At 39.8% G+C, this 12,178-nt stretch overlaps 1 protein-coding gene across 1 annotated transcript in view; it reads right to left on the reverse strand.

Annotated features, from left to right (window-relative positions):
• ERBB4 (erb-b2 receptor tyrosine kinase 4) overlaps positions 1–12,178 on the reverse strand; it is a 160,522-nt gene that overhangs the window by 25,700 nt on the left and 122,644 nt on the right. Inside the window, exons 11-12 of the mRNA XM_018563608.1 lie at positions 11,854–11,951; positions 7,670–7,840 (exon numbers count right to left, since the gene is read on the reverse strand). Coding sequence (XP_018419110.1) covers positions 7,670–7,840; positions 11,854–11,951 — 269 coding nt within the window. The remainder of the gene's footprint in view (positions 1–7,669; positions 7,841–11,853; positions 11,952–12,178) is intronic.

Below are 12,178 nucleotides of genomic sequence, written 5' to 3' on the forward strand. Positions count from 1 at the left end.
ACCTTGAAAACTGGGAGACAACTGTGTTGTGGGAGCTTAAACAGATCAGGCACAGCTGAGAGGAAACAAACATTCTCTGTTTATTATCAACAAGGCAAGAGGATATTGGTAAGCTTCGATTTTGCGGCTTAGGGTCTATTGTTCTTCTTTTCATTACCAGCTCTGGTGCTGTTGAACTACTGTATGTCTGCTGCCATATCTATATATGCTTATAAGAAAATGTACAAGTGTGTGAATATCAGGTAGGGAACGTTTAAAAAGTAATTGTAGTTTCCCCAACAATATTGCACCCCACTTAACAGTCAGTGCCTATACTGACAATTGCCGACAGTGGAACCCGAGGAAGGCAAAATCTCATTCATGTGGTCCTTTACCGAACTCTTAAGTATCTTCCTGACTATAGAAGTTAAGCTTACATGTCTTTAGTTACTGTACTTGGTAAAGTCTTTGATCCCTTTTTAAATATAGACACCACACTGGCCTTGTGCCAATCTATTGCTACCAAACCAGTTATTAAAGAGTCTCTAAAAATTGGAAACAACGGCTTCTAAATTACAGAGTTTAATTATTTGAGGACATGTGGATGTAAGTAATCTGGTCCAGGTGTTTTATTTACCTTAATTTTGTCTGACTGATCTGGATCATATCAATTTTGAGCAATTGTGGCTCATTTGAGGCTGTGGCACTACCATCCTCATTGTGGACTTGAGCTCTACCATTTTCCTTTATATACACAGAGATGAAGAAGGTGTGTAATCAAGTTGCCTTGTCTTTGTCCCCAATCACTTTGTTTGTCTTACTCTCTTTTGCAGCTTGTCGTTCGTTTTGAATTTCTGCGAGCTTGATTTCCTTTTTATTTGTTTTGTTATATTCTGTGAATATAACAAATGATGAAAGCGTTCCTTCGTTGTTAGTATGAATGTAAAAATATACTGTACATCTGCTATTCTGTGGCGCAGTATTTCCATGTTTTGTAAAATAGTATTTGCTATTTTTTTTAATTTCATAGATATCATAGACACTAAAAGGTATTTGGCTGTACCTACATTTGATAGTCTTGTTTCAGCTACACAGCAATTGTTTAATCAAAGCAAAATGTTACAATCCAGGAAGAATAAAATAGGGATTCTAACAACTGAGTTTTGGGAGCTTGCCCAGTGTGTATTGAGGATAACCTAGTTACTTGTTTTTTTGGCATCTTGATTATTCACACAAAGGATGCAGAAAATCTTGGACAGTTGTTTAGCATTTGCTAGAAATGTACTGTATAATAGAGATGTAAGAAGTAAGATGTAAATGAGGATTCTGTCATGTAGCTGAAAGAACAAACACGAACAACAATTACTTTAGATAGTATGCCATCTACTATAAAACGATGCTGCTAAGCAGCCAACATAAAACGGATTAGGAATAAGAAATGCAATGTAGCAGGCTCTCCTGCCAAATACTCATTTTATAGTAACTGCAATCCATATAAAATGTGAGAAGGAGAGACCTCTAGCGGAAACAAATATCCCTTTGTTGGCCCCAAGTGCAGAAGTGCAAACATCATTTAATTAATATATGTTTTACTTCTCACCTAAATACTAGAGTGGCCTTTTTTAGACTTGTACATTGTTTTCATATATGTCTTGATATTGACTGTATCAAACTAATTTTTCCTGCATATGTTTCCAATCCAAGAAAACAAGTCCATGTTCATCATGAAGGACCCGGTCTGAAAACTGCATTTTGAACATCTAAAGCTGGCCATACACTTTACAACAGCGGTGCCTATTAGGTCGATCACGATCTACCAGTCGATCGCAAAGCTAACGCCGGTAGATCACAATCACAAGTCGGCTCAATCTCCTGAGCTCCCACCAGCAGTTCTAGTGCAGCTGAATGTGTGCTGCAGTTCCCACAACAAAGTCCAAATCCCATTCACACTGTCACGGTCTCAAAACCACAAGGTATATGTGGTGCCCAGGTGACCATACGGATGGCGTTGACCACACGTCTCACTGTCGCTCTGATGAAGGATCCATGTGCGGACCCGAAACGTTAGCACCGTATGACAGTATGTGACATTGGGTATTGAATAAACATATCAATACTTTAAAAACCCTTCAAGTGTATGCCGGTGATTTACTTTTATTTACTATTGCTGCAGTTCCCCACATGACCTGAAGGTGGCGCAGAGATCGTGCAAAGCCCGTGCACAGTGCTGTAATCCCCGGGGCTGATAGAACCAGGAAGTGTCTCCCAGATACAGCAGCAGGAAGCAGAGGAGAGGCTGAGCAGGCTGCATCTGGTCCATGGATACATTGGGACCACTAAGGTACTGTGATCTGTACACAGCCCTGCCTCCATGCAGCTATACCCACCCCACATAACAGAGGCAGTGGGCTGTTTATAAAGAGCAGCTAAAACAATCAGTGTGTATTATTAGCTACTTTGGGTCTAGGGAGTTATTGTATGTTATAGGTGGACACTGTGGACTGGCAGAATCTTGTATTATTACACAGCACCCCACTAGCAATCATGATGTCATCTGAGGGCTTGTTCACACCACTTCGAGTGCGTTCCAGCCTGGTAAACTGCTGGTACACACTGGATTGCATACTGTAAGGCTCCCTGCGTTCTGGGGCGGGAGGGGGTGTAGTGGTGCAGTAGTGCACATCGGACCAGAACACGGCATTGTTGTGTCATGCATACTGGTGTGGTCAATCACACTGCAAGTGGGGGGGTGTGGCTGCGGTGCCATTGACTTGAATGCATCGCCACTCCTACCCCAGAATGCAGGGAGCCTTACAGTATGCGCTCCAGTGCGTTCCAGCAGCTGAAACGCGCAGGAAGTGGTGTGAACGGGCCCTGAGAATACTCTGCTTTTCTAATTTCCTGGCAAGTGTCATATCACCAGCCCTTGTGTGTTTATTGAACAAGCTGGCTAATCCCATAACTGCTAGACAGCCAGGAGAGAGATTGAGAAGAAACACCAAGAAAGAGAGAGCGAGGAGAGACATCCAAGAGAGAGAGGAGAGACATCCAGGAGAGAGAGCGAGGTGAGCCAACCAGGAGAGAGAGTGAGAAGAGACAACCAGGAGAAAGTAAGGATAAACACAGAGAGAGAGCGAGGAGAGCCAGCCAGGAGAGATGGGGGGGAGAGAGCGTGAGTAGAGACAATGAGGAGAGAGAGTGAGTAGAGACAACCAGGAGAGAGTGAGGAGAAACACAGAGAGAGAGTGAGGAGAAACACAGAGAGAGCGAGGAGAGCCAGCCAGGAGAGATGGCGAGGAGAGAGAGTGAGTAGAGACAACCAGGAGAGAGTGAGGAGAAACACCGAGAGAGAGCGAGGAGAGCCAGCCAGGGGAGAGATTGAGGAGATAGAGCCAGGAGAGACAGGATTGGAAATGTTGTAAGAACCGTTGAAGCCCAGTTTTTGGGGGTTTTTTTCATTGGTAGATCTCATTGAACTTGTCATTTGAAAAGTAGATCTTGACACAAAAAATTGTGGGCACCCCTGCTTTACAACATGATTACAATCTCTGGTACATTTCAAAAAGAAATGAAGTTAAAATCCTAACTCATAACAGACACAAAGTAATGCAGTTCTGTATTCATTAATACATAATTAATCTATTTTTAATATGCAAGTAGCAGGGGCGGACTGGGCCGGGGGGGCAGGGTGGCAATTGCCCCCCGGGCCTCTCTGATGAAGTGTGCTTTACATTTCCTAAACCGATAAATACATTCACACTACTGTTACATGGATGGCAAAAGTGGCAGACGGGGGTGGGGAGAATGCGGGGAAGAGGCAGAGCGGGAGCGGGGCCAAGGTCCCTCACCATGGGCCTCTGGGTTGTACTTGCCCCCTGGGCTAAAAGTTGCCAGTCAGCCCCTGGCAAGTAGTGTAAAAACCTGAATACGACCTGGTATCGGCCTCTTGCAGTCCACTGCACAGCCGAACTTAGACTGGGGGGAGTGAGAAGCGGCGCAAGGGGCCAATCATTTGTACTGTTGTGCCCATGTGATAATAGGAAACGTGTTGATAGAAGGAGAGGAAAACAATAATCACTCTGTGGCACTCATTTCACTGTCCAATTAAAGGCTGGGGGAGGGACAAGACCTGTAAGTGATACATAACTGCAACAGAGAAAGATGAGGGATGCTGCCCTGCTAGACAGGGCTTCACTGTTTGATAGGGCTGTGTAAATATCTTTACTGGATGGACAGAAATAATAATAATAATAATAAAACATTTTAATCATAAATTCTTTGGCAGGCAAAACAGCTCCCATATATGTAGTTACTCTGTGTATTTTGTGACAGCAAGCAAGTAAAATTACCTGGGTGCATTCTGGATGGCAAATATGTGTGTCCCAGGTTCAGGTTATATACGGATTGCTTGCACTAGCGGTAATGAGCCCAGCTGAAGTAAGCTGGCTCATTAGAGCCTCTATAAGAACTCCCAGACTACCTAGAGTTTTGCTCAACCCTGGAACCAGTTTTGTGCCTGGAAAGACTGGGGAGCTTTCTACCTACCTGTACGGTGAGACACAGCCTGTGTGGCAGTTTGCTCAGTAGGGAGATAGGTGCTAGGGGCATCACAAGGTTGCACCAAGTAGTTTGTGAGGGAAAACAGTGTGTGTCGTAAGGTGCCAAAAGGCAAGGTTTTATTTTCATGTTTTGCTCCGTTTTGCTTGCATATCGTTGCTTGCTGTGCCTATTTTTTGTGGAGTGAACTCATCCAGGGAATCAAATACACCCGCTGCCAAGCTAACACCATCACAATATTTAGGCTTAAGTGGAATCTAGAATAGACATGTCCCTATGTTTAAACTGCAACACACGTGAAACACCCACATGTTCCATAACCTCGGTTACGGGGAGCTTCACCTTGCTGTCTTCTACTTTCATTTGAATGCGGTGCGGTTGTGCAAGGCTTCTCTTGCGCAGCTACATCATCAAAGGAACTGTAAATGAAGAGACTACAGGTTCCATCTGTCACTGCGGCAGAGGTACTCACACATCCGAATGGATGTCACCACACTTGTAGCCCATCAATTACATCCTCCAGCCACATAACAGAAGGTCTGTATCTCAGTATGGATCTAGGGCAAGAATCTGCTGGAACCTGTGCATTGCACCTGCGATGCATTTATTGCAATGTAAAAATGTAATAAATGCACATTTTTTTATTGATAAAGTTTTTTTTAAAATGTGGGCTATGTACTAGCAGGCAATTGGGTACACTGCAGTGTATATGTGCAGCCAAGCAATGTACTGACAAACAGACTTTTTCATTGTTTAATCACGGTATTGTATAATTTGAAGGAGAGAAATGTCAGCTCACCAGCCTGGCAATGCTGTATGGTAAGGCTGTGCCAGCCTCAGGACTGGCTAAGAGAAATACAAATCCTTTGACAGGTACAACAGCTCCCATACCTGTATTTCCACTGTGTATTTAGCTGTTTTACTAAAGGTCAGCTTCATTAAATTGCATTTAAAATTTTCAGTTGACAAACTGTGCCAAGATGACCATCTTCCAAGTATACTCAACAAATTGAATGTCAGTATGATGCTCATGATGTCAACTCTCCAGTTTAACCCCTAAAAAACAAGATGGGCCAATACTTTCCTTGAAATGCCTTTGTGTGTGTTTAGTGTTCCAGCTCAATGTACGATGAAAGGAAGATCAGTTACGGTCTGAAATACATCCAATTTGGCAGCTGTGCAATCTCCTGTCACAAAATCTGACCTCACCAACACATTGGAATATTGTCACAAATACAGAAAGAAACAGAATAAACAGTCTGAAAGAGGAGTAGTTCAAAAAGAAAAGGGACGGATGAAAGGCTGATGGGTGCATTTTCTTACATCAGCTCTTCATCCTACTGCACAAAGCTGCAATCAAGGCACATTCTGTGCTTCCCAAAGAGTATCATTGAGTGAAAAAAAGTGTTCCGTCTAGTTCATGCCTTGAACGCAACACACTGAAAACTAGAAATTCTTTCACTTTTCTATTGCTGAATAGCAAGCTGATGATAATTTATTTTTCTTTCCTGTGCAAATGCTTCATGGCACTGCCATCTGTAATTGAGCTCCTTGTCTGGTCTCTTTTTGAGCTTTGAATGGAGCTGATGAGTAAACTAGAGTACGGAAAGGTTCTGACCACGCAGGAAGAGCTCCGCTCTCTGCAGCCCAGCTGTGCTGAAATTGCACACATGCCAAGCAGTATGTCAAGGCAGCAGTTTCACCCATACTAGGTGTCAATAGCTCCCATTAAGTTTGTTTTTGAATGTACATGATCGCAGACACTGACAATGATATAAGCAAATATTTATTTTCTACTCAAACCAATAGAATTAGTTTTATTTTACCATTACAAAATGGCTACTTATGCTTTTTGTAGATGTTATCCATCATTGATTCATTGCTTATTATAACTACACAGTCTTCAAAAATAAACTGGTCCCCCAAATATTTTAAGGACTTTACCTTTATTATTCCCCCTAACCCCCCAAGCTCCCTACACTATCCTAAGCTTAAAACCTATGCCCAGGTGCTTACTTGCTTCCTACAGTGGAGGCAGTCTCTGGTGTGGTTTACATCCTGGCTGGTGAAATATATGTCTGCGTCTGCATAGCAAGTCCCATAGACCTGAATTGAACATACCTGGAGTATTAGAGCATCCCATTCAGTAAGATTTTTATTGTGTGCATTTCTGTCCTGGAGACGCCCCCAGTATCTGATTGCTAGTTAAGGTGTCACAGAAATTCTAACCATTTCTCATTTTATTCAAAGCTATGTATTTATCTAGTTATTTATTTATTTTGCTAACGCTAAAGGGTAATTAAAAGTACCAATTTTTCTGTAGAAAAATATTGCTCTCCACAGCACCATCAACTTTTAAAACATAATCATCCCTCATAACCGTGAGATCTTTACACCTGAACATCATATAAAATAAATTGTATGTAATTCATGTTGAGTTTACTGGATACCGCATTGGTTTTCATATACATGCTGTAACAGAAGCATACTGCTGATGACATCTTAGCATATGCAGCCAGCAATAGTCTTTAACTATACAAGATGTTCAATAGCCCAGATGTTTAACAGGCCAAAATAATGTTGTCGGGAAAGCTTCAGCACCTTGGTTGGCTCCAACACAAAAAAACAGCATTGAGAGTCCAACACCAGATGCCAAGTGCTAACCGGGTGATAACAGCTCACATTTAATTATCTGCTCTGCTATTAGTGTACAGTTGTATTTGAAAAACTGGACATTTGGGTAAAACAAAAACAAAAAAAAATCATAGGCATTTTGTTTGAAATAACACATTTTTGTATTGTATATAAAATTGACTTTTTCACATTCCCTTGCTATAGGCTATATTTACATCTCTACAAGCATAAGAATACATAGTGAAAGACACTGGGAATCCTGTATATGTAATGTGAGTTCTTCTTAGTGTGTGAAAATGAAGATAATCATGAAGGAGCAAGACACTTATTTTAAAATGGCCGGTTTGGCTGAAGAATGCCAATGGAAAGTAGTAGTGGTGTATTTATAGTCCTATATGCTATGCTACCCTCTGTCATTAACGTACAATATATATTTTATATTTCTGGTTGCTTAATCAATGCTAAAATTTCCCTCAAGCTTAGCAGTGCAATCACTTACCCTGTTGGAGTCAATACGTGCTCTGGAGGTATAAAGGGGAGGTGGGATATTGAAGGCTTGTGGGACAAGATACTCCTCAGCATCTATCATATCTTTCAGGTCTTCATCGTCCAGAAGATTTTGGAAGAACTTGCTGTGATTAGGACTGGGGAGTTTCATCCGGTCATCACCCTTAAAAAGATAGAACTTTCTCAATAGATTTCACTGCTATATCCATCTATCTATCTATCTATTCTTCCTTCCATCATTTCAGAGAATGTGTAATATACTAAGCATAAGACTGTTTCCGAGTATACCAATATTCTAATAAATATAAGCTTTCAGTTCAGCACAAATAAAAGGTTATACAAAGTCCATCTAAATGCACCACAGAGTAGAATAAAGTAGCCCAAGGAATTAAAACAAACCTTCTACTGCTGTATAATTTGATTTGTTTCAGGGGCATATTGACTGAATCCAAAGACCTGTGCATCAAATGAGGCTATCCACATTACTGCTTCTCCTGTGCTTTATCTCTCCTTTTCTCTCTAGCTCTCTAGCAGAATCAATTTCTGGACTGCTTTTGACAGGGTCTGGCGATTCCTTGTGTGGGATTTTTGGACTGTTACAGTCTGACATGATATAAAAAGAAGCAGCTGAGCAGTTTACCTTGAAACTTTGCACAGCTCACAGGAAAAGGTTTTAGAGCCTCATTAGCAGTCCTGCTCAGCCCCCACAGGATCCTTTGTGACTTAAAGGGAATTGTTCATCAATATTCAAGAAAACATTACATTTATGTTTAAATACAGCCTTGGGTGGTGCAGAGAGTTGTTGATTTGATGGTGAAAGTAAAATTATATAATTTGTATTCTAATAATACCAATGATAATGATATCTTCAGTTCCTATCTAATAGGCCTCAGCAAGCTATTTCTATCAATATTTACAAAATCTCTAACAAAAAAAATGGGGAAGGGGGGATTTAATCTAATTTCCTGTCCAGGTGACCAAAGTGGAAGTTAGAATATCTTCACAATGGGGATATGGAGAGCAATAAAATGCTTACACATGTTTGACTCCTTACCCATGTTACTTTAAATACATGTTCTATTGCGGTCTATGCCCCAGTTGGCAACCACATAGGAAGTAAATGCAAATCTCTCCAATAGCTATGAATCTCTCATATCGCCTGTCAATTTAGGTAACTGATCTGTATGATAGTCTAAACACATACCAAATCCAGTTACTATGTGATGCACAAGCTTTATACAGTAAAATACAAAAATGTTCTTTACCTCCCCTGACTAAGCCAAATCCTTCTTCGTTTGTATCTCAAATGGCCCCCCTCCCAGACACTGCAGCTCAGTGGGAGAGTTTCAGCAACACAGAGTTGTCACTTTAGAAAGCAGTGGGTAGGGCTAGGTGAAGCCAGGTGCTGACTGACAAGCTTTTAGGGACTTTGCAGGGCAGACTAAGAGAAAACCAGAAAGTGCCAATGTACTTATATTTAAAGTGATTTTAAAGTTATTTCAAATGTTGATTATATCACTTACAATGGATGATGCTTCTTGTCGTTTCTGATATCATGTTTTAGGGTGGCTCCTTTCCCTTGCAGGGTCCTATGGAACCACCTGTATATGTGTGCTAGTAAGCTGTGTGTGTCTCCACAAACACACAGACCACCGCAAGGCAAGTCACTTCCCTTCCTAAAGCTAGAAGATAGGCAGCTACTGGAGTCTGCTCTGCCCTTATGATCTTGTACTGCACAGGAAGTTCAGAAGCTGAGATGAGAGAGTTGGAACTGTTTGGAAAAACGATGACTAAGTGCTTGGGTGAAAATATAAAAGACATACTTTGTTGGGCAATGTATATATGTTTTATCTGAATTCACTACTGAAAAAAAGTGAAGCTCACTGAGCTCTGGGTGAAAACTAAGCGATTAGTAAGGTCTGCAGCAGACCTTACTAATCACCACTAGATCATCAGGGATAATGCCTGCTCGCCTTCTCCCTGCAGAAAGACAAGTAGGTGAGGGGGCTTCCTTGTTTTATTTTACATGGTGGGGGGCTTCTTATTTTAAATATATATATATATTTTTAAACATACAATTTATACATACTAATATAGTTGGATGAAGTGCTATGAGTAAAAAATGAAAGTCAACTTCATGTTGCTTTCTTTCATAGAAATAAACCTTAGATAAATATTTTTTTAAACATGCATTTTATACATATTAATATACTATATTTGGACGGGTGCCTTTATCATACAATTAGCTATGTACTGAAAATTAACAGCCAATTTTAAATATTTAGCACTCCACAAGAAAGCTTACTCAAGTACAGTTCCCAAGTTTTTTACATTACTTCAATGAAAGATTCATTGTTAGCATATTCTTAAAAGACACAGAAATAAAAGTTCTAATAACATTTATTTAAGCTAATCATTTAAATTGCAGAGCTCTCCTGTAGGACTTGTTATGTGTGCCCTTTTATATGCACACAGCCACCTTCAGTAACGCTGGTGATTATTATGGTAATTAAGTTTTCCATCGTAATAGTGAGAGTGTCACATTGCAATCCTCTATATCATGGTCTTACATTATCTTCCACTGTGCACAATGGCTGTAACTTAGAATCACTGAGGACAATGGAGACATTCTAGCTCCCGATAACAGCACGGCGACTACAATAGGAGAGCTGTCACAAATGTGCAAGAATAGGTACAATGAACCTGGATTATACTGTAGCAACATGAGGATGAAAATGAAATTAGCTGGTAGGAATAAGAAGACATGTACATTCACGAGGTGTTAATCCAAGAATTCTTGGAAATAATATTATCTATTGTGCGATTTTTTTTTTTTTTTTTTTTTTTTTTTTTTATGAATAGTATCCTGGTTAAAATAGAACAGTTCATGTTAATTCAAACGTTTAGTGTTTTCCCATATGTTTTTTATTATGTTCAGGAGTAATAAAAACCCACATGTTTTGATATTTTAGATTTTGTTGCAGTTAGGTAACTATTGCATATTATTATTTCATATGTATTCCTTCTAGCCAGATGTTGAGGAGGGTAAGTCTGATATTATAGTGCTTTATATAGCTGGTTTAATGTTATGCTGAGAATATGGACTTTAATATCAAGATCTTAGGTTACACCTAACCAAATGAGTAAGCTGAAAGATTGTGAAGGGGGACACCTGTCCCTCCTTTCCTAGCCGAGAAGCATCCACTTGGATATTCAATCTGTAGGCACAGTCAACACATGCAGAGTAGTGGTGGGCTCTCTTCTCAGAAAGCCGAACAATGTGTCCTTGCTAGAGAGACTCACTCTCTGTTCTTAAAAAGTCCACCCTGCACAGTACATCGTGAACCATGAAAGCACTTTGTAGGAAATGTTTTTAACAACTTTAAACTTACAAACTTTCAAAAATGTTTAAAATCGTGTTGATTAAAAACCATTATAGTTTCCTTCAAGTCATCATGATCCAAAGGTCAACATAATTAGACAAATTATTTACTTGGTAGAATTAATATATAGTTAGGCATTGGATTCAGATATTATATCTGGAAAAAATAAATCAAGGCAACTGGACTTGCTGAATTTTTCTTGAAGACATTTCACTGGTCATCTGACTAGCTTTCTCAATTTACAATTCTGAATTGAGAAAGCTAATCGGATGACACCAAGTCCAATTGCCTTGATTAAATTTGTACAGATATACCATTACGTGGATGAATAAGAACTTCCACATACATTCAGATATTATAACATATAAAATGATCTACAGTTATCTATATCTATTAGATACTGAAGTAGACAACGTGTTCATTTATTTAAAATGAATTTGCACCTACAGAAAATATGCAAGTCAGGTAATAAAAATATTGCTCATGCACGAAGGTGCCTGAAAGAAAATCTGTGTTTCCCAAATAAACCAGCTAGATCCCCCCTTGTATGTTTCAAGTGGATAGATGAATGTAATCTACTGCTTTAGGCAGCACAGACAGTTCTAACGTCTAACACATTCATTCATGAACCTCAGCATGACAATAACAGTATCACAAGCCCAAATGTGCCGCAAAACAGCACATAAGCATTTACATTATTTTTAAAATTGCACTTGAAGTGGAACTACAAAATACAAATATTATAATTGCATTTTCTTTAATATAATTACAGTAGGCAGTATGGAGTATGTACCTGTATCACAAGGTATCTTTGAGGGTCCCTCGCCATCCTTGAGAATTCAGCTGCAAGTTCTTTAAACTTGGGGCGACTGTCAGCATCGATCATCCAACCTTTAAAATGATAAACGTTTTCCAGATTATTTTTTTACAAACAATCAGTGCTGGAAAGGTATAACCAAAGCCAACATACTGCATATGAAAATACAAAAAAAATCTTACTATACAGTTTGAGGTCAACCTGCCAAAAACCGTATCATATGAAACAGAGCATAGGATAAAAAGTGGATACATATGTAAAAACCAATGTTAAAATGATCAGTAGATCTGGAGTTATAGGA

The sequence above is a fragment of the Nanorana parkeri genome, unplaced genomic scaffold, assembly GCF_000935625.1.
Source record: "Nanorana parkeri isolate BGI_ZX_2015 unplaced genomic scaffold, ASM93562v1 scaffold680, whole genome shotgun sequence".
NCBI lineage: Eukaryota > Metazoa > Chordata > Amphibia > Anura > Dicroglossidae > Nanorana > Nanorana parkeri.